A 23433-nucleotide genomic window follows, 5' to 3' on the forward strand; every position below is an offset into this window, starting at 1 on the left:
TTTGAGCTGTTTCTAGTATAGGAAGCCAGAAAGCAGTGGTTAATTTTTCCTTTCTAGAAGATTAATGTGATAAAAAAAATCAATGTTAAGGTAAGTCTTATTTGTTGTAGAACTCCTTGCAATATATTTCATAATTAAAGCAAGAGCTCCTGAATCATTTTGCTCTCATTTCTTGAAGGCTATTAAACACAGACAGCAAAGAGAAGCATAGGACTTTTTTTTATGAAAGAAGCTCCTTGAGTAAGATAGCATATATTTAAAAATATTAAAGAGTTTTGAATTGAAATATTAAAACAGCACATGTTGCTCAGGTTTCACAACCAGTTGAATTATTCAGCTGATCATTTAACATCAGATTTTTAAAAGCAAAAAAAGCCTCTGCAGCTATAAGGAAAAATGTTACTTGTTTGACAGAATACCAGGATGAACGCTCAGAAACAGGACGAAAACTTAGGAATGTTTAATATCCTCTTCCAAACTACAGACACAAGTTAAGAATAAGAAGCTAAGACACACTCATACTGAAATGACCAATGTCAAACTGACCAGAAACAGTACTCTCGTTCCCGTGACAACAGTTCTTTCTGTGGTTAATAAACTAATTTATATGAAAAGCATGTTTGTATTTAAAACTTTTCTAGAACACTGTGTTATCTGAATGATGTAAACTTTCTTTTAAGAGCGCTAATTAGACACTATCCTGTGAAAAATAACACAGACAAAAGCCATGCACAACTAACCATTTTGCAACACAGAAAGGTAAGAGCTAAGAACACAAGCAAGAGATCATGATCTCTGAATGGTCCATTAATATAGCAAAGAAAAGACAGAGGATGGAGAATTACACTATATGAACTTGGATCAGAACCACAAACATCTCTTATATCTGTTTTTAACAATTAGATTCTTATTAAGTGCCATGATCAACCGAGAACATAACGAAAATAGGTTGAGATCAAGCCACCCTTAAAAGCATGGTGCCATTGGAGTCCTTAGCTGGTATGAGCTGTAGATTTACAATAAACAGGACACAAGGCGGGTAGTAAAAATGACCTGATGCTCCCACAGAAGTCTGTAACCACACTGAAAATGTACAGGACTTAAAACTGCTCCATGTTACTGTTTGCATCCCATGCAAGAGCAGAATCTTCTCACGATCTCTGCTTGCTTCTCTGCGGAACAGAAGCTCTCTCAACCACTGATTGATGCTTCACCATAGGGAGGCAAAAGACATTCAAAAGAGTTACAAAACTAGCCAATATTCTGCTCAATGCGCACAGAATAAAAGAAAATAACAGTTACATTATCAGGCCATTGCACAGGACTAAAATTAAGCTTTTACTTCTTTTCTACAAACATACATTGGAAAATTCCTTTATGCTAAAATTTCTCGTGCTTGGTTTTAATCCAAATTGGGCTCCTTTTTCTCCCTTTCAGAAAGTTTAAGAAAAATCAATAGAACCCCTTAAGAGTTATATGAAAACAAAAAGAAATAACAAACATCAATTTTATGTGGAAAAATGTGTCCCTATTTTTTGTTCTTGGAAAACCTACAGAGATTCATTTTAACGGCGCAAAACTGGCATGAAAAATGCTTTGTCCTTAAAGAAGGAATTGTGGTTTTAAAATATCAGTTATTAAAAACTGAAAAGTATGCATGGAACATGCTCAGTGCAGTCAGGCATCTCCCTGAGCCCAGCATATCTCTGTGAAAATATTTACTGAGTACAAGTACTATCCTTGTGGCAAATATGGCTCTGTGCTAGAAGCTATTTTATGGTGAAAAGATATATGCAGCAGCAAAACTCACTTCTGTGAAAGCAGCCAGAGGTGTGTGTGTGTGACAACAGCCACTCGGGCCCATTGCCACAGGTAACTTTTGTATGCGCTGTGTTGCCAGTGCCTGTGGTAAGCTTGATGTTGTCCCAACTCCTGGAGTCATGGGATTACATTAAAGTCACAGCTTCCTTCAAAAAGTGAAAACAAAAAGCAAAGATATTTGATAGCCTTCAAGGAAGGAAAAATAACTTCAAGTGCTGCATGCTCCAAAATTACAAAGTAAGTGAAAAGAATCCCGAAATATGAACACCTAATGATCTGGGGAATGGAAAAGGAGACACTTGAGGCCAGCAGCATTATGCTTGTTGTGGCACACACTAGCAATATTTACCTGTCTGCTTTCTGTATGCATTAGCTACAAAAGACGCTGCAGAACTATCAGCAATTACAAATGTCCCACATGCAGGATGACATGAATCAGTGCATTAAGCAATGCTGGGGTATCTGCATGGTCCATTCTGTCCACGTAGAGCTCATCAGCTGGCCCATCAGGTCTCACGTTGCCATTTTTCCTTTGACACAGGGCAGGTGAGCTTGGAGCCAGCTCTCATGCAGCAGCTCTCCTCCTGCACCCACCACAGCCATGCACCAAGCTATGCCTGACGGCTCTGCCTAGGGAGGTTCAGGAGAAATTAGAGTGAAGAAAGAAAGGTAAGGAATCCCTACCTCCACTTGTAAGACTGAACTGCACCGCAGCCTCCATGGGGAGAGAGACCCCAGGGCCCCCTGAAGCACCACTGAACTCTCTTCACAGAGCTTCATGCTTGTTCTGACACTGAGTGCTAGAGGGTGACTGCTACATTTGAGCATCACAGCGATTTGAATATATCCCCTCATCAGTGACATCTGTGCACTCACATTAGCAGCAAGCATTAGCCCATCCTGCCATTTCCCTGGATGTGTTTTTACAGACCTACAAATTCACACTTTTACCTCTCCTTCAGGAATTTCAAGTTACACAGCACATTTCATGTGATGGCATTCAGCACTGTGGAAGACAAAGCCATCTGAAGTACACCAACACTGACATCACCTCTACCATTTTCTAGGTCATTAGGTACCTAGAGTCCTAATGCTCAAATCCATGAGCAAGTACCTCCCACGTGGCACCTACCGAATTCCTGCAGAAGGGTAATTTGAGTCACCTTTAAGACTTCTTCTGATTCTTCTCTGCTGTATTCATAAAGAAGAAACTGATGGGTTTATTTCCATCATCTTCACTGATTTAAGAGGTAAGCGGGCTCATACTGAGGCTTTCCAGTAGGCTACTGTCTCCATTGTTGCCTGTACTTTCTCTGCCCATGGAGCTTCTTCTACAGATCATTTTCACAAACACAGAATAATGATTACACAGCTCTAGACTAGACTGAAAATAATCAAATGTGATTACTTGCATGCTCCTGAGAAACAGTACAGACACTTGACAGCTTGGCTCAACATTAACGGTTTTCGTTTCCACAAGTACTGACTTCCAGGGTTTGCTAATTTATGTTGTAAAGAGCAAAATAAATGAGCTTTGCAAAGCACTTGGCCTTTCACCAGAGTCCAAAGTGCTGCATTCAGAGTGCTGTACAGGTCTTAATGCTACTGGCAAACTATCAATGCAGATAACAAAGACAGTCCCTACATCAAAAGCTTTCCAAGATAATAGAAAATTGTCAGGTTTTTGGTGTTTTCTGTTTTCTTCTTATGCTAGAGAGAAGATACAGAAAATTGATGTATTTTACTCTTCAAAAGTTAGGAAGCACCATTTCAAAGTACTGAACTGCCAAAGCGAGTAATATTTACAACGGATTCATTCTTTTCAACTGGCTCGACATCTTTTTGTAAAACCATGGTAAAATCCCATAAAGGAAACGCAGTTTTAAACATTAGCAATTTACTCAGGTATAAGACAAGAAAAGCAAATTACAGTGTGATTTGCACGTGGCTAGAAAGTGAATGTATTGCTTCACTGCTACAGCTTAAAAAATAAAAAAAAAAAGTCAAATTTATTTATCAACCAAGTTGCAAAAGCAGCCTATGAAGACTAAGTATGAGTTATAAATCTAAATGAAGTAAATATTTTAGCCCATTAATAGGAGCAACAGTGCTTTAGCTTTATCCATCATCTCAAGAAACTCGTGATGAAACATGAGGTCAGGAGGTCAAAGTGACCAGCTTATTTCCATAATTCTTTCAGGGCCTGGATCAGAGAGCGATGATTAGAATTTCCGTGGGACCCTCCGAACAAGGTAAGAATTTGCACACAGATGGTCACTTCCTACAGCAGATGAGCCAGATTTGCCTGCCTTCTGCTTCTTCCTTTTTGTTTTTTTTTTTTCCTTCAGTAATGCTGCATGATACTCTCTATCCTATCTTGTTTCTTGCTCCTTTGCAAACCTCAGACCATGTGGCTCTGAGGTCAAATTCCAGATACAAATAAGTATGGTGCTGAATAAACAAGGGACATGAAAAAAGGCATTAATGAATATGGCTTCTGTATCTCTACTCTACAAAATGCAGTTTCAAATTCAGTACAAACATTACAGTCAGTAAGAGCTTTGAGAGAGGTTACAAGGATTAAATTTTGAGAACATTGACTATTTCAGTATCTATTTACTTTCTTTTACTGAGACACATATTTTACCACATGTGATATGTGAAGGCAGAACGTGAATGAGCGCCTAATTCATGTGCATGTTATCAGGCATTCACAGAAGTTACACAATCTGTTTTTTATTACTGAAACTATAAAAAAGGGTTGTTCTTTCTAATTTTAATAAGCTTGGGCTATTTTATAAACTGTTAGTTGTGAGTCTCCAGGAATAAAAAAGTTTAAGAAGCATATGTTACTTTGGTAACAAAAAGCAAAAATCCAGAAAGGAAATTATTTGTCAAACAGCCCTAAAAACACTGGTTTGTAAAAATACATATCCAAGACAAAAGGGTGTGATTCAGTAACAGCTACAAAATAGATATCCAGAGCAGCTTCCAGTCACCAGAGATTCGTTTCAGGCCATTTTTTAACCACCTTCACTAAGGACACTATCATTTAACTGCACTCAGATTCACTCTCCGATGTGTCTCCACCTCCCCAAGTGTGGGCTTATCTTCTACATGCCAAATATGTGTAGAGGATGCACACATTGCCAAATGCAATAGTTCTGGTTATTCCTCCTTGTTGACTTTTGAGTTGGTCTGCATACTTTTAAATAGAAGTTACTACTAAAAATCAGCAGAGAAGATGCAAATATGGGTAATATGTAAATTCCCATTTTTCTGCTTCACAGACTTCAGTCTGCTCAACCAGTTACACTTTCCGCTGAGTCTTATCAGACAGGACAAAATGAGGAGTACTGATTGCACTCAGACACAGCAGTTCCATATAAAAGAACTATAGAATGTCTTGATCTTAAAAGCCCATCCAGTTCCAATTCCCTGCAATGGGTTGGTTGCCACCCAATAGATAAGGGGGGCCCACAGCCCCATTAAACCTGGCCTTGGGCAGCTCCAGGGGTGGGATGGGGCATCCACACCTTCTCTGGCAACCATATACCACCTGACATTTAGAATCACTTCAAAGGAAGGCCAGCAACTTTCTCCCTCCTTGGACCTCAGCACACAAGCTCCCCGTGGTCCTTCTGCAACTCTCCTCCCATGCCCTTGTTAAGAGCTGCATCACCTGAAACAGCAACAGATCATGCAACCATTTGCTTCGGATGAACTCTTTGTTCAGGCAAAGAGGTCTGCCAGTCCATTACACACAGGCCTTCTGGAATTCCAACTTTCTACGATCAGATGAAATATTCTTTAAAGTCGGCTAAACAATTATGCCTTTCTGTGAATTCCAGTCAAGGCTGTTTTTCTAGTTTCCAACCTGCTTTCTTTTTTTTTTTCCTTTGGTATCATAAAACGGTGTTATTTTCACTTTCTTCAAACACACTTTCAGGCAGGACATCATGTTCATTGCTGCTGCTCCAGCAAAAGACGTACAGAAAGCTTAAAAAAATGAGTAGTAGAAATATCGCCTAAAAGACGCAGCAGTAACAGTATGGGTGGCAGACATCACTTCTTAACTGAAGGATGAGGAATTATGAAGGACAGTCGAAGAGAAGGGAATGATTCTACTTTCATCCTTGTTTTCAATGATTTAAAATTCTGCTGTCATTCTCTTTTGAAAGCAGAATAGAGACCCCTTCTTAAGAAAAATATCAGAACTTTTTTTTTAGTCTTCAAAAAGTGCCATAGAGATGCTCCTTGTGAGCCTATTCAAAAAAAAAAAAAAAAAAAAACACAACCAAAAAACAACCAAACCCCAAACTAAACCACCTTCACCTTTCTTGAATGTTCATAGTTCAAGGGAGAAAACTGCAAAAGATCACTGGAAACTGATTTCCTCCAAAACCTACACAAGTAGCTGATATGGCAATAACAAGATAATGAAAGAAAGCCTTCCCTCTGGATGCAGCAATGGGGAAAACCATCCCATCCCAGTGGCACCAGGGAAGAAATGTTTACCCTCTGGTTCCTCTGAGTGCAGCCAGGGCCACAGATCCCACACAGGCCAGGGAGGTCAGTTTTCAGCATGAAGTGTTTATCCATTAAAATTCTCCATTCAGGTAGAAAAAAGGCATACTGCCCCTGCCAGTGGCTATTGCAGCCTATCAGTCAGGTGAGGAAAAAAAAAAATTGATCTTGTGAAATTTGGAAGATGTTTTGCCTCTCTCTACTAACACCCAAGAAAATCTCATTTCTGTCTCCAGCTATTCTGGAATTGCTGGTACCAATAACAGTTGGGATTGGGCGATCCTTCACCATGTGAAAAAGACATTTGCTCTGCTAAGCTTGCAAGCATTTGCTAAATGCAGTCATGCTTCAGGAAATAGGGTTGTGGAGACATGCTTCAGGAAATAGGGTTGTCACCCTTTGAGGTGCCAGCATATGGTGAGGGCTTGCAATTCTTTTAAAGGTCAGCCACAGCAAAGCAGGGCTTCAGCAATTCAGTCAAAGCTTTTTAACAGATATTTATTACAATTTGGGGTTGAAAGGTACTCATAAGGCAGAACAATTTCCAGGAAGGTACTGCGTTACATGCATGCAACAGCATCTGTGAACATGCACACGTAGTATCCTTGCCTCTTATACTCCTCATCTATACCCTGAATTGCACACAAACCACAAAGGAACAGACACCCTTAGTTTGCAAGGTACCTCACTTATACAAGCAAAGTGGCAGTTAGTGGCAGTTCCTGATGGCAGTGCCTCAGATGACAGCAGCACGCTCCTGCACTCAAAGCTTCTCACTGCACATAGGTCCATTTGCCTACAGTCTCCCTGCAGAAGAGGGATGCATCCCTGTGGTCCTGCTCCCCATCATGGAAAGCAGAAGAAGGTGGCACGGTATAAGCAAGGCATAACTATCTATTCAAGCATGCATCCTACAAAACACTGCATCACACCTTTTGTCAGACTGCAAACTGGTACTGAGGTTGAAAATCTCTCTACTGCAAGCCTGCACTAAACCCTGACAGCTGAAGGGAACCACCTCCAATAACTGGAGGCAGCTCAGGTCTCTGACCAACCGCATGCCAGCTAATCACAAATGACAGCAGAAGTTTATTTACTACAGAACAATACTCATGGAACAAACACTGATGAAACAAGCACTGAATCTCACTTTGTTGCTGCACGTGAAACGGGTTATTTAAGTGAAGCAAGTGCCAGGCCTGCCAAGACAGGAGAGCTGGGCACCAGGTGCTGGTGTAAGAGCTAGTGCTGGTAATGCCACTTCCATCCCACACAACGCTGCTTCTGATGGGAAGTGCTCAGCACCCACACCTGTTCCTCCTGGGCTCTGCACAACCTGGAAAAATATGGACTCGAGAGCAGACTGGGTAGTGTTCTGAGGGTGAAGTGAAGGAAGAAAATTTTTGTTTGATCATACAAAAACAGGGGTGACTTTCTCTTTTCCCTCTGCATAGCCCTCATACCTCAAAAATGCTACAGTATGCATACTTTAAATGTAAGAGCAAAGGAGAAGTTTAGCAAAATTTATTTTCCATCAAGTTTAGCTCAAGAAGGGCTGTAAAACCATAACTGGACACTCTCAGAATATAAATGCAAACTTGTCCAAATTATGCATGGGAGATGTTTATTTTCACATATTCATAGTCATAAACAAGCATCCCTTTCATACCTTAACCGCTTTCTCGCCTCTGCAAGGCACTCTATCAGGAAAATGCAGAGTAAGCCAAGAGATAAGAACACACTCATTCTGCTTTGTAACACACACACACAACACTTTCAGATGGGCACATGTAGAATTAAAATATATTTTAGACAGACTTCCTTTCCTTAAAATATGTCACACCAAAATATTAAAAAATAAACTAAGAGCTAATAAAGGTGATTTTCAAGTTTAACTGCTACGATCCTTGAGAAACATAAGCTTTTTCTTTATGCAAGGTATTCTTAAGTGCATGTATGGAAGCATGAACCCACACGTTCACCCTCCAACATCCATGTATGGAAGCAGAAAGTAAGCACAGAACATAAAGCAGACACCACAGCCTTACCGGAATAATCTAAAGAATTGTGTGGGGAAGGAATTAAATGACAATTAAAGCACCAAACAATGGGAAAGGAAACGTGCAACACATTCATACTTTAAATAGGATTTTTTCCAATAAAGCAATGGATGTAAAGTTTTCTCCTACAACAGAGGTCCGTGAAATACACTGGTGGCAATGCAACACTTCCACTGAAGAGTAAAAAACACGTAACAAAGCCCAGGATTTTTGCAACACAAAAAGTGATTTTAATCAACCCTTAAGAAGTTGGGACAATCCACTAGAATTAAGGCAGATGCATACATAAATATTACTGAGCAGCATTATCATGAATTTGATTGAGTGGCTCAGTGGACTACACCAAAGCCAAATACACATAGCATTAAGTGACGTGTTCATACATATGCTACCTGGCTAACAATGTGGAAAATTTCATCAACGCACTCCTTTTCAAATGGACGTGTTCTTAAGTACAAAAATGCTCTTTTCTCAATTGCAAATAATCTTCAATATGTTAAAACAGACATCTTTTTAAAGCTGGCTGTTCTTAAGCAAGTGTAGAAGTCTTTCCCCCCTATTTCCTGATCAAGCATCACTCACACCATGGCTTGAAGAAGGAACTTAAAGCATTTAATATTTGGACAGTTTACTTAGAAGCCTGTCAAGACTCTTGAAAAATACACCAAAAAAAAAATTGCAGCGTCAAGTACAGGTGCCCAGACTAATTGCAGTGCCCATACAACAGCAGCAATGCACACAGGCCCTGCCTTGGGTTCTAGAGAAACCAGCATCCCAGTGTTTGTCCCAGTGTGGAGCAGTGAATTACTACAGTCAAAGCAAGGAGGGAGAACAATGAGTTACTTGAAAGGCAGACTCCAAACACTTCACTCAAATTTGCTTAGAGTCCTAGTTCTTTGCTCTTTCCTTCACCTAAGAAATTAGATTTTGTGAAGGCTAAAGGAGAGGGAAACAATCTCAAACTTGTTGACAAATCCCTTTTCTCTGAAGAAATATGTTTTTAGCTCTCTGTTCATACTCCAAAACCAAGGGATTTGGGACCCCTGCAAGCCCCTTCACTCTTTATTGCAGTAGGAGCTGTTCTCTTCATCCTCAGTAGGGCAGACAGGCACCACGGTGTAGGGATATGTGATGTATTTCATTCCAGCTGTTTGTTTGGTTTCCGTCTGTTTCATCCTAATTAGTCCACAGTCCCAGTTTTTCCTTTTTCCTCACTGAGGATTCTTCTCAACACCTTTTGAATAGGGAAGAGGAAACAGGGCTGCCACTGCATCTCTCCAGAGGAAAACTGTTCTTGCTAGAAGGTTTTCTTTACATCAGTGAAACCGTCAGGCCTTTCACTGTTGTACTCCATTTTAAAATACACGACACCTTTTTCCATTTGGAAAACCTATTATCCAAACTGATTTTACATTTCCGTGCTATGAAAGATATTTGTGTGGCTCCTTATATCCTGGCCTAACTTGATCTACATTAAGTCCATAGCAATGCTACAGCATGTCTATTCACTTTTTCCTATGACCACACAATCCTTGGAACAGCAAGGAGACAGAACTGCAACCCATAGGAAAATTATCATTTCAGGAGAGGATTTAACGGGTGAATCAGCCTCGAAAACATGAACCATATAACTAAGTGGAAACTCTGAGCACAATCATTTTTACTATGTACAGTAAGCACAAAGCATGGAGGTTTCCCCAGTTCATCATCCTCAAACGCGTAGGCACAAAGTCAGGATGAACAATAGCAGTTTCCAAAACTACTTGCTGAAGCAAAGAGATTCACCCCATGTTTCTGAAAAAGAGCTTTAGTTTCACTTGGTTTCATTTTACTTTGGTAATGGGTTGAGGTAACTAACAGTTCTGAGGAACAGGGAGGGGAGGCAGTGAGGGTTAAGAGCAGAGCTGAGACTTGGAAATCCTCACAGCTCCTCCCTTCTCCTCAGCTGGTTATGTCATTTTTTGCAAAGGTCTCCAAGTGGCTCATCCATCTACCTCAGGTATCTGTCTTCTCAAGACAGTACAGGCATAAGTTCTTTGGTGCTTTACTGCAACAGAGGAAGCTTCACAAAAAATGAGTTTTGGTATGAGCTTTGGAAGAAAAAATAAAAGGAAGTTCTTGCATGGGCAAGGGGAATTTGTTCTGAGCAAGAATGGGACAGATGTAACAGAGGAGGAGAGAATGACACATAACTGCTAAGAGTCAGGTCTCTTATGAAGCAGAGGCAAACCCATTGTTAGCCCAAATCTGGCCCCACTGTAATAACTTATAAAATCAAGCAAGAAATAAATGGAGCTTGGGTAAACATTGGCGTAAACTGACTACATTACACACTTCGAGAATGAAGCGCTAGCTTCCCTTGAGTGACAACCTCACAAAGAACCAAACTATAAACATAAAAGAATCTTCCATATTATATCATTTTACACTGTATTGACATTTTTCTTTCATCACCATCACCTCCCTTCTCAATACTCCTAACTCTTAGTGTCTTACATAAGGAGTCTGAAATCTTGAAAAACTGACATGATGACACTGCTTTTTTCCAAGTTTCTGAACATTGAGAAATCCCCTGAAAAGTCTCTTTCAGCCTCTGGGAAGTGCTACGTACCAGAGCAGTGACAGGGATGAAGTCCAAGCCCAGCCTAATAGCAACCAAGGGCGACTGACCCAGCGGCACACTCTGTCAGTCAGGGAGACTGACCGAGGTTCCCAGGCCAGGCCCGTCAGTTCAGAGAGGCAGCTGCAACGTATCAAGCCCAGTTAATAAGTGTGCAGGGCTGCCAAGAACAGTGAAATGCAAGTGGTAAGAACAGGCATGGCAGGCCAAGGGAGTTCACTGCAAGGATATAATTACTGTGGGAAGTGTGCAACACGGGAGGTAGCACAAATATAAAAATGTTAAATCATGCTGAGATACTGCTACCATCTGCACAGAGCAGCACATGGTCAATACATCTGAATACCTCCCCAGCTGCCTGCTCTGTGCTCCCAGAATGTGCCAGGTTACAGATGTCCGTCTGCTCAGCCACAGCCCAGCCTGCGGAAGTGCACTGCTTCCCACGCCGTTCTCAGCCTGGGTGAGAGCTCATGGGGCCACAGCCCCATTTCCAGCCTCAGGACATATCTCATATTCCCCAAGAGTACCCACACCTTTGCCCATCACAGCTGGCTCCCGCTATGTTCACTGCAGCTGCTCACACGCCACGATACTTCTATCCCCTTCCTGCAGCCCCACACCCAGCACACATAGCCCTGCTTGATGATGAATCCCTGGTAATATTCTTCTTTAGAAGAGATTCCCATATGCTAGCTGTTTGTCTCCAAAACACTTTTCTAAAAACTGAGAGCAAAGGATCAACTAGAAAGCTCCTAGAAAGCTATTTCACCATTGAGTCATGTAACCTCCCCAGCATGGGTGAAATCATGCTGAAACAACGCATTAGTGCCAGTACGTGAACATGAAACCTGCCTTTACTCAAGTCTTGGTGGAACAATGGGTAACAAGAAGCATTTGAAACTAATCAAAACACCTCAAAACTGTTTAGATCCAGGTATGCACTTAAGGCATGTCGTTAACTTAAGCATATTTTTAAGGGTCTTTCTGAATCAAGGCTTAAATCTTCGTGCAAGTCTCTCTAGTCTGACTTTTTCAAACATATTTGCACAAAGGAAAGTAACTGCGCACATCTCTGCACATCCTTCCATTTCAACACTTCAAAGGCTCTGCAGACAGTAATGAAAAGAATGCCAAAACCACTGAGAGTAGGCAACTCTCATTAGCTTCCTTTCATGAAGTTAAGACAGAGTCAGACAAACATTTGAGAAGTCCCTGTTTTTACGAGATCAGTACTAACGGACTGTGATGTCAAATAATCACAAAAAAAGCCTTTCAGGATATGCTAAACCCCCCCCCAAATACCAATAGCTGAACATAAATGTGCATAAAAGTACTGACTGTAATGGTTCAAAAACATACACAGGTTTCTTCATGTCTTGATATCCTTAGAAAAAAGAAATGGAAATAAACAAGTGAGGAATCATCTGTCACAAATAGATTCTTGTCAGCTTTCCTGTCTTTAAGGATTCTCCTGGTTCAACAGCTGCATGTGAAAAGGCAAGCAGCCTCCTGAAGGGCTCTCACTTGCAAATAGTCATTCTTCCAGATGAGCGTATGCAGCCGTATGCAGCCCTGGACTCGAAGATCGTGGCTGTTGGGTAAAGTCAGTCACATTTTTCTTGGCAGCTAAAGTCAAAGACAAAAAACATAGCATACTGGGGCTAACCCTTGCATTTAAAGGTAGAGCACCTAATGCTCTGGTAAAAAACACAAGGCAACATCCACACATTCTTGCATTTCATGAATGTGAATATAAAACAGATCACAACTCAAACAAGGAGACGTATGTCTACAGAGACAGACTCCATAGTAAGTACAGTCTAATGCATCACATACCAACATCTGTTTGGGTTTTATTGCAGAAGGAAGAAAGCTAAATGAGAAACTATTTTTTTTTTTTTTTTGCAACACAGAAAAATTTGAGAAAAAAATTGGGAAAGTAATTATTAACAACAAAAGCAGAGATTCATTCAAAAGCTTCTACCTTGTTATTTCCCAATGTAAAGTTTGCTGTGTTCTCTTTGTTTACAGTCTGAAACACCTGCAATGTTTGTTTGAAGTGAATCACTCTCTGTGTCTTCACAGCAGGAACAGCACAAGGCACAAGCAATCTGTGAAAAACACTTCCTATGAGCTCTGCTTTGAATTGACTGACTTCATCCTCCTTTAACATGCAATTGTTTTCCCAATTTTCTATAACCATATGCTGCTCTAGAAATATACATCTACTTTTTTAGTAACAAAATTACAAAGCCAGATAGGCTTCAGTAATTTCTGAACAGTAAACTCCTTAAAATCATTAAACCTACTGTAGCATCTTGGTGTCTTGGAACAGGAAACTTAACCACAGAAGTGAGAAACTAACATACTGCCCATCACACATGTACCTGGAAGCAGAGTAAGTTCAGCTGTCTTGGTTAGGTATATGAATTAGACAAAACATTTCATTTAGTACAATGAGGCACAAAACTTGTTCCCATAGTTATCCAAAAGAGAAGGCACCATTAACGCCATTTGACAAGCTAAACTTGATGATCTTTATGAGTCCCCTCCAACTGGGGATATTCTATGATTCTATAATATAAGGCTTTTCATTACTGTTTGCTTGCATAATCTTTCTAAGGAGAACAGAAGGGAAATTGCTACTCAGATATAAATGGGAAGAGGCCGGTGCAGCTCAGGCAGGAACGCTTGCCCTAACCCCTTGCCCTAACCCTTTGTAACGCTGACTCCCTTTGGTCAGTCTGTGCCTAATGAGATCAACAGCTGAAGAGTGCTGAGGTGAAGCACTGCTGTACAGGCACGAGCAAGAAGGAAATGCAGAAAGGAAGCAGAACAAGAAGTGGGAATGCAAGAACTGGAGAACTGTGAACGTGTGAGGGAAGATCACACACCGTGCAAGCACTGCCTGGTTAAACTGAGCCTTCTTTCTGATCTTATCAAGTTCATACAATGATACGCTCCTCCAACACTGCAACATATCCTACTTCTGAACATTTACTAAAACCAAAGCCAAATAAAGAAAAGGCAAAGTGGACTTAAATCTAGGCTGCTATTTGTAAACTCATTTCATTATCTGCAGACAAAAGTCAGCAAGAGCTTTACTCCTTCTATCCTTCTCTGACAAGAGATCACAGGCTTCAGTTTTCCAAGTCCACAGGCCTAAAGGATGTTATTTTCAGCTCATGAATGAGAGAATGACACAAAGATAACCTTCTAGAAAATAAGGTTTTCCTTTCATCAGCACTCTTCCCTTCCCAGTGCTGGATCAGCAGCACTGCACTGCACCAGCACCAACACCAACTTAACTCCACAAAGCTGCCACAGCAGAGCAAGCCATAGTAATATGAACGTACAGAAGAGAACAGTATTAATTACAGTAAATATCAACCATAACTACCAGAAAGCCAAATTCAGCAGTGAACTACAAACCACACCTCCTGAAATGAGAGACAAGTGAGGACTTCCCCATATGCTATCTAGACTCGAAGGATGATTTTGCTTGATGACTGCACTCTGTTGTTACAAGTTTTGCTGTAATGCTGTCAAGTATTTGACAAACTCTATAAATATTTTGACAATAAATGCTGCCATTGGGATGAAAGTAACCAGAGAGATATGGCACAGAAACCCAAGGAAACACTGGCTTTCTGAAATGCAGCACTGCCTTACAATGCCCAAGTTAGAATTAACTTTACAAATCTACTCATCCTGAGTTTTACATATGGAAAATATGAAACAGGGTTTATTTTATTATTATCATAAGCTGACACTCACATTTCTTAGCATTTGTCACCCACTAATGCTACAATTTTTTTTTTAAACACAGTAATGAAAACAACAGGCAGCTTCTACATGACGAATTAAGTGTTCTTTTGCTATGACAAGTGCATGCACACGCATGGGATCTTTGTAACAAACAGTTATTTTCAAGGGATATTAAACAGATGGGAAGATAGGAATTTCCAAAACTTATGGCATGCAGATGACTTTTACAGCAGAAGTAGATATGTAAACTGTTTCATAACAAAAGTGTTTAAGTATTTTGTTTTTTTAAATCTAAGTTCAGATTCAGGAAGAAACAATGAACAAAATCCTGCTCTACTAGTGTAAATGTCAATAGTGCTGTATACTTACAATGAAGTAGTCAAAATTCAGCACCACTGTGTTCCTCATAACCTCATACATCCAAGCACTGAAAGCAAACACTGAACAATATGAAATACAGCAGTCTTTATGAAGTAAAGATTAATGCAAAACATAATTTGGCCCACCTATCAGCAGGTGACTTAAGAATCATAATTAAAATCTCCTCACACACATACTAAAATTTGTGAGGGCTTCTGCCAACCAGTGGAAGCCAAGCATTTTTTTGCTGTTACTGATGATATCAAGCTTGCTTTATAAGCTACACAGTGAGCGAATTGTAACCATAGTGATTCCTTTTTCTATTTCCCCAAAAGGTACGAACCTGGGGGGACTACACTGGCAAGTGCATACGTTTCTTTGAAGTCAAAAATAAATCTTTTGAATAGACACATGGCCCTAGAATTTCTCACTGTTGTTCCAGTTTCTGTTAAGCTGTATCATCTCACTCTTCACATACTTAGAATACACTGAGGATCAAGTATTCTAGTTTGGTTGCAAGAAGCACAGTACAGCAGCAGAGAAGTCAGAAATGCTAACTTACAGCTACTTCTGCTGAGAGCTGTTGGGAGAAAAGAACAACTGAAATGCCATCAATCTTCAGGATTATTTATTTCACACTCATCCGTTTAGAGCTCTTAAAGACTACTACAACAGCTAGGTGAAGTAAGCAAGCTGAAGCGCTCCAAAAAGCTGCTTTTCAGCACGAGCTGTTGTCATTACAGCTGCCCAAAACAGGGAGCAGTAAAGCTGCTGCTGTAGTTCTTCGCCAGCCTGCGAGTCCCTCAGCAGCAGTGTAAAATGCAGCACAGGGGCCAGAGTGTTTGCCAAGGCCTGCTACTGGCAGGAGGGTCAGACAGCTCACCCTTTCACACCACACATATGCTCTGATGGTGCATCCAATCCTGCCACGTGGTAGGTGGCTCAGGGGCTTAAAGAAGCCCCTCAAAGACCGTACAGGACAGCTTGTGTTGAAATGAACAGAAACAACAGTGGCTCGGGAGCATTTACCCGCTCTTCTCCTTAAACAAAAAGCACATTTTCCTCTAGTTCAGCCCCTAAGACCACGGAAAGCACCTAAGGGACTTCTCCTGGGCACTCTGAGAGAACAGCAGCAATATGATGCACAACTCAGAAACCTCCTATTCTTTAGGATCTTGCTGGCACCTGTTGGCTTCTTCTCACATATGCAGAGGTTTGAGAATACAGAAACCACTTCAGTAACTGAAAACACAACACAAGCAGCTTGTCAGCCACATGGCAATGCCTGCCGATATTGCTGTACCCCTTAATCTAATTCCATTTAATCCAATTTACTGTCTTAAAGTGCTCTGGCACTTAACGCAAGAACTTCATTCAGGATTACTGATAAAACACAGCTCTCAGCCCAACAGTCTCATTCACTGTCAAAGTAACATCCAAAGCTCTGTCTATCCAAGCAGATGTCTGCATGATCTCTGTAAACGCAGCACACTGTCAACAGATTCCACTAAAAAAAACAGAAGGAAAAAAGAAGAAAAACTACAGAAGTTGATAACCTAAGATGTAAGCATCACCAGTGTTTTCCTTCTTTTAGTAAGGAAAGTCAAGGAGTTACGGTTGTGCACAGCCCTATGCACTGAATGAGGAGTTTCAGACATTCATGCAGATAGCCACACAGTGACTGCTTTACCTGAAATAAATTATGTGCTGCAGAAGCTGGGAGGTTTGCTAGCCAGCACTTATCACAAAATGGAATCAAATCATTAACATCTCTGGCATGTGACAGGAAGAGGGAAACCTATTTCCAAGAAGGGATTCTTGTTGCAGACTTGTTCATATGATTCCTCCCCTGAATAGCAGTAGAGTAACCACTACATTAATCTTCCTGAATGTTGCAGCCATGTTCCACCACTGCTCCTGCTACTTAAAGAGCACAAGGTAAGTATTGTTAGCTTTCTTTACCGCATGATTGAATTAACGAATGGTATGTGTACTCAATATATCCCAGTCTTTCAATATGGGATTTGTGTACCAAGCCAGTCATTGCAACTGCTGAAGCCACAATGAAATATCACGCGTTTTTAACTAACATAGCAACCTGGCTGGCATGGTTTTGAGAACAAATCATTTATAGATGTGAATCAGTCAACTCTCACATGAGAGCTTCAGATAAAATAGAACTACACCTTAAAAAAAAAAGATGCCTACCTTCTAAATAAATCCTTCAGATTTTATATCTTTTGCCATTTTTGGACTACAAGGCACCCTGCAAATTTGATGCCCAAAAGGAGTGACAATTTCCGTGCCAAATTCTATGCTCACTCATTTAAGTGTTGAAATAACCTAATTATAAATTCTCCCATTTGTAACACCATCTCAGGAAAGCAACAAGGAAAACCAACAAACAGCAGTTTTGATTTCTCTCTGTTTCACATTAAGGACTTTCATCAAACTCGGAGGAATGATCCCCATTTAAATCAAAGAACTATGCATAAATGTATATTGAAGCATTTTCTAAGGAATTTATGAATGGAGATTTTTTTTAAGTGAGATCATTAGTACCGTATAGTCAAAAGCAACAAAGTGTACAAAGTGATAAAACGCCAGACATTAATGCCATTAAATAAAACTTACCAGACCATCACAATTGCTAATTGCAACAGAAGCTCCAGGGATGTCAGTTATGTCTCCCACGTAAGCACAGTTGGTCCACAGGGGCTCTCTTTTCCACAACCTCTCTGTAGCAATTCTAGTCTGACTTGAGTTACCAGCACCATTTTCACTTCCAGTTTCCACAGAGTCTTCGTACCACTCCACTACTGCCTCAGGAGCCACTAAACGAGTGTTGGGTTTCAGTCGGAGATGGAATTCCCTTCCAAACGCGGTGACATTAAAATACAGCTGTTTGGGGCTCTGGGATACCTCCCGTGTTGATCTTCTTTGATGGCTTGCAGAGAGTATATTGGAGATATAGCTTCCGTCTGCATCGGTACTAATTGGAATCACTAACCCATATGGTCTTGGTCTGCTTTTTGGTAATTCTGCCAAGAGAAATATCACAAAACAAAATAAAATTAGAACACGACTACGAAGGAAAACCTTAAAACTGAAGAACAGATGCAGAACTACAGAAGTGTGTGTCCCCAGAAGAAACAGTAATGCAAGGATGCAGCCGGCCACGGGCCTGACCGCAATGGGCTACATTCATGCACAGAATGCTCCAGCTGCACCCAATTTGTTATACAGCACACAACTACTGTGCCTGCAGACCTAATGTCAAATGCAATGCATGTTGGACCCCTCTGCCTCCCATCTCCACTGCTGATATTCCCAGTTTAGGATTCCTGTTAGAGTTACTCTAAACCACTCCACTGATGAGTTCAGCTGAAGAACAGCAACAACTTGTGTATGTTTTTATAATGACAAGGGACAAAGTCACTGCACCAATACATACTAAATTATCTGACAGGCAGTTAGTCTGGATAGAAGACATAGTCAAAAGTAGGATACGCATCACTGCTCTTTACTGTACTCAAAACTTACAACCTTCACCTGGATACCTTACAGCAAGGCCCTAAGTACTCTTACCACATCAACTGTTCTCAGAAACATGCTTTGTACTGTTGTCAAATGAACACACACAGGACATGTTAGAAAGAAGAACTGTCTTTACAGATCATCATGTAATGCACGCTATAACGAACCAGAGATAAAGAGATGGGAAACACATTTCAGCTACAGGAAAAGCACACAGGCCATGCCAAGGTGCATGAACACAAGATGCTGTGCCCAGGTATGCACCTCAAATAAACACACACCACAGATGCTGGGATGCACATTAAGCGCATGCAAAATATCCTCCTTGTGCCAAATTTTTCAAGAAGCAGGTCTTTCATGACTCTATTTTCATAAAGCTTGCAGAGCAAACCCTGAAATATTCATTTATATTTATCTGGGGAGTTTTCTGGGGTTTAGGTTTGCTTGACAGCCAAAGAAGAGGCAGCAACCCTTCTGAAACTCCTGTAAGAAATGTCAACTCTGCCATGCACCTTAAACAGAATTGTCTGGTCCTGTGTCAAGGTCTCCATAAAGTGTTTGTGACTTTACTTGTGAAAATCAAGTGATGTGTTTGGTATATAACCACAATTCAGACACTAACTTCTGCAGTTTCAGAAAACAGAAAAGACAAGAATCCAGTGGATATCACATCACTGATAGTGGCATAAGCAACAGCTTTTCCCTCTGCAGGAGGGAAAAACCTAATAAATCCTCTTACCCATTAACTTGCTATTGCCTTTCCTCTTAGCAGAACTTGAATAATGGAACTCTAAAGTAACAGATTAGCTGCTTTTTTCCTATGCCAGAGATTTCCATCTAAATCTTGCATCTTCCTACAGTACACAAAAGTTACAACAACTGCAGAACAACCGTTGTTGATCACATTGCCCAAAGCAGGCATGCCCAACTCACAGCCCACAGGCTGCATGCGGCTCAGCACAGCCGCAGCTGAGCACCCATTGCTCAGCACCAACCAAACAGCAGTGAGCTATTAAGTGTATATAGACTGAAACGAGGGCTTGGGCTGCAATGCAGCTGACTTAAGTTACAGCAAATATTTGTATGCATTGTGATAGATGGCCTAAAAGCAGTCCTGTGCACAGCAAAAAACATGCAGTGCTGCCTTCCATTCTGATAAAGGAATTTGAGAATAGGTTTCAAGAGTGCTGGGGAAAAAAAAAAAAAAAAAGCATTTTTTTGTATATTTGCAATTCTGTTTTAGTTGATATAAATAAATTACCTACAAATTTTCAAATGGAGTGTATAGATTTGCAATCAGACATTCCCATGGGTCAAATCAGGATGCTGCCTAACCAGCAGCAGCAACATTAGCTGACTTGTAAAATTCCCACTAGGTTCCAAATTTGCCTGTGTGAATGCAACACTTAAGAAATAAATAAATAAAGGCCCCTTTCTATCTTTCCTTGTAGTTGCTTACCTGGATGCTCTGAAAATGTCATTCCTAGCCCTAGATAATAATTACCTGCCCTCTCCACTCTCTGATACTATTAGACACTCATGAGAAAAGCAAGACTTTCGCTCAGAGAAAGGTTTTTTGCTATTATGGCTTATCACATTCAGCCCTTCATCATGACACACGCACACCTTAAGGTAACTGTACACCACTGTAAAACAAGTTCATCTTTTATGCAAGACCTCTGCAACCTGGGAGTAATCAGGATATTTAGTGTCTGATTTCCATCCTGTAAAAGGAGAAGGAGACACATTCCCAGGCCAGGACACTGCTAAGAAGTGCACCAACTCTGAAGTCTTATTACCTACGTGACAGTTAAAAAGACATTAAGGACAGAATTACTCCCTAGTTCTTTTCCTGAGAGAACTGGCTAAAGCACTATTAGAGTGATATTACTGATCCTTTCAATTTAAAGGCCTCCAGGGTTGAGTAGCTCAGATGGCACCATAAATGCCACTGAGAATTCCTCAAATAAATATAATTAAATGAAAAATTTTACCCATTCTCAAGGTGAATCGCACTTGAACTGAAAATTTATACGTAGATAAAAAGCTCAGTAGCTAATACCTTTTTCCTGGAAGCAGCGGCTGCTTGTTTTACAAGACTTGCAAATTCAACTAATAAATTTGGTAGGAAAACATTCCTAAGGGCTTCATACAGCTGCTTTTTCTCCAGCTTGCTTTTATTCCAGTTGCTGAGGGATTTGACTGAAAAATAATGCATAGCACTAATAGAAGACAGAATGACATTTAAGTTCTTGCACTATAAATATCTTTATGTAACACATAGATGCTCTCCAGGCTGGATGGGGCCCTGAAACCTCATCTAGCTGGGGGCACGTGGCAGGGGGTTGGAACGGATGGGCTTTGAGGTCCCTTCCAATCCAATTCTATGAACTGACGTACATCTACCCAACAAACAGATAGGTACTATATCCTAGAGAAGTGAAAAGTGAAAAGTTCCTTATAATTTTTATTGACCTGAAAACTTAATCCATGTCCCACCACTACTAGTAACTGTGCTTCTCAAAAGTCTTTTTCACCATACACCTACAAGTTCAGGTTCTAAAAAAAATGAGTATAGAGCTTTATATAATTAGACATCATGCCAAGAGCAGGAAACGGAGATTCTGGGTAGGATACCCTAACTGGGTCAAAGCAAAAATCTGGGTCAAGCAGTGGGCCCAGGTAAACCTGATGAGGCTCAACAAAGCCAAGATCTTGCACCTGGGTTGTGGAAAACCCCTACTGTCCCTACAAGCTGGGGCACATAAGAATGCAGCACAGCCCTGTCAAAAAGGACTTGGGGGTACTGGTAGATGGCAAGCTGGACATGAGCCACTTGTGTGCTCTGACAGTCCAGAAAGCCATCCGTATCCTGGGCTACATCAAAAAAAACACGGCCAGCAGGTCAAGCAAGGTGATCGTGCCCCTCTACTTTGACAGTGAGACCTCACCTGGAGTACTGTGTCTAAATGCGGTGTCCTCAGTACAGGAGAGATGTGGACCTGTTAGGAGTGCATCCAGAGAAAAGCCACAAAAATGAGCCCGGGGTTGGAACGTCCCCTGTGTGAGAACAGGCTGAGAGTGCTGAGACTGCTCAGCCTGGAGAAGGCTCTGGGAAGACCTGAGAGCAAGCTTTCAGTATCTAAAGAGGGGTTAGAAGAAAAATAACAGACTCTTTATGGTGGTCTGTTGTGATAGGGAAAAGGAAATGGTTTCAAACTAAAAGGGGGGAGATTTAGACTGGATATAAGCAAAAAGGTTGTGAAGCACCAGCACAGGTTGCCCAAAGAGGTGGTGGATGCTTTGTCCCTGGAGATACTCGAAGTCAGGCTGGACAGGGGTAAGAGCAACCTGATATAGTTATAGATGTCCCTGCTCCTTGCAGGAGAGTTGAACCAGATGACTTTTAAAGGTCCCTTCCAATTCAAATGATTCTATGATCGCCATGACTCCCTAAGCTTCAGTGATGAGAATTAATTCACAGATTGATATTACTCCTTTCACCTCACAGACACTTCATGGCCTTTCTTGTCTCTCCTTCTTAAAGCAGACTGTACAATGCCAGAGACCACAGGTTCAGTGATCAAATTCTGTGTTCGCTTCACAATTCAGAAATTGCTTTGTACATCTTGCAGCAGAATTCATAAATTCCTTCTTGTGAGTGCAATAAAAGAAAGTTATTTTGTTAAGAACAAGAATAGCCAACTACCACAAGAAGGTAAGCATAAACAATGGAAAATAAGAATTGTCATATTTTTGAGTCAGCAAAAGCCCTTTCCAGAGTCTCTAAGTAGTGAGCTAGAAGAGGAAATGCCTTTTGTCCAGAGGTAATTAAAATTGATAAAACTGAGGACATCTAAACTCCTCTACTGATTTCTATTATCCCTTTTCCAAAACTCTTAGGAAATGCTACGCCAGCTGTAGGTGTTCCCTTTCCTATTCTAAAATTCCAGAGTCACTCTTTTCTGCTAATTCAGAGCTTTCAGTAATGACCACAGAAGAACACAGAGAAACATAAAAAGCACTTAACCTCAAATTTTCTTCATTTTTGCATCTGGCTTTGAACTGCTGTTCCAGTTGCACAACATTTAAGTTGAAAGGAAACACTTGTGAAAGAATATCACATTCTTTCACTGCATGCCAAAACATAATTAGTTAGAGAATGCCTCTGTGAAAGTCTTATCTCTAATTTTTTTTCCCAGATACACATGAAACTAAGAATTAACACCACTGGCTCACAGCAGTTCTCTCTGCACTGTGAAACATGTGACAATGGAGGTTGAAAAGCCCTAAACCTTTTTTATTATTTGTTAAAATCAATAGCATTTAGGAGAGCATATATATATATTTTAAATACACTGATCAAAAATTGTTCATTTGGATGCCAACAGTACAATTTGAAAATCATAAAAATTGTTCTAGAGAACAAGATTTCAAACGCATAGTATAAACTGAAATCTGCAAAAATAGCAGAAAGGCTGGAATTTCTGAAAATACATGAAAAGTGATTTCCACATCTAGACCAAGCTACACAAATTTGAAGACACTACTTTTTTCTTAAGAGATATTTAAATGCAATTTAGCGTTCATTATCCTGGGGGGATTTTTGCTAACACAGCATGTATAAGGGCTGTTCCAAGAGTAATGCCTCCTGTCTTATTCTATTGGTCCACATCAGAGGCAGATGTTGGAGGTACAGCAGCATAAGTTGAACCTTTCTATCAATACTTCATTACATGC

The 23433-nt window shown here is 40.6% G+C and overlaps 1 protein-coding gene across 1 annotated transcript in view; it reads right to left on the reverse strand.

The window, feature by feature from the left end:
• ADAMTS3 (ADAM metallopeptidase with thrombospondin type 1 motif 3) overlaps positions 1-23433 on the reverse strand; it is a 140135-nt gene that overhangs the window by 102921 nt on the left and 13781 nt on the right. Inside the window, 1 exon segment of the mRNA XM_090139115.1 lies at positions 17791-18197. Coding sequence (XP_089995241.1) covers positions 17791-18197 — 407 coding nt within the window.

This window comes from Phasianus colchicus, chromosome 4, assembly GCF_987193195.1.
Source record: "Phasianus colchicus chromosome 4, bPhaCol1.hap1.1, whole genome shotgun sequence".
Lineage (NCBI taxonomy): Eukaryota > Metazoa > Chordata > Aves > Galliformes > Phasianidae > Phasianus > Phasianus colchicus.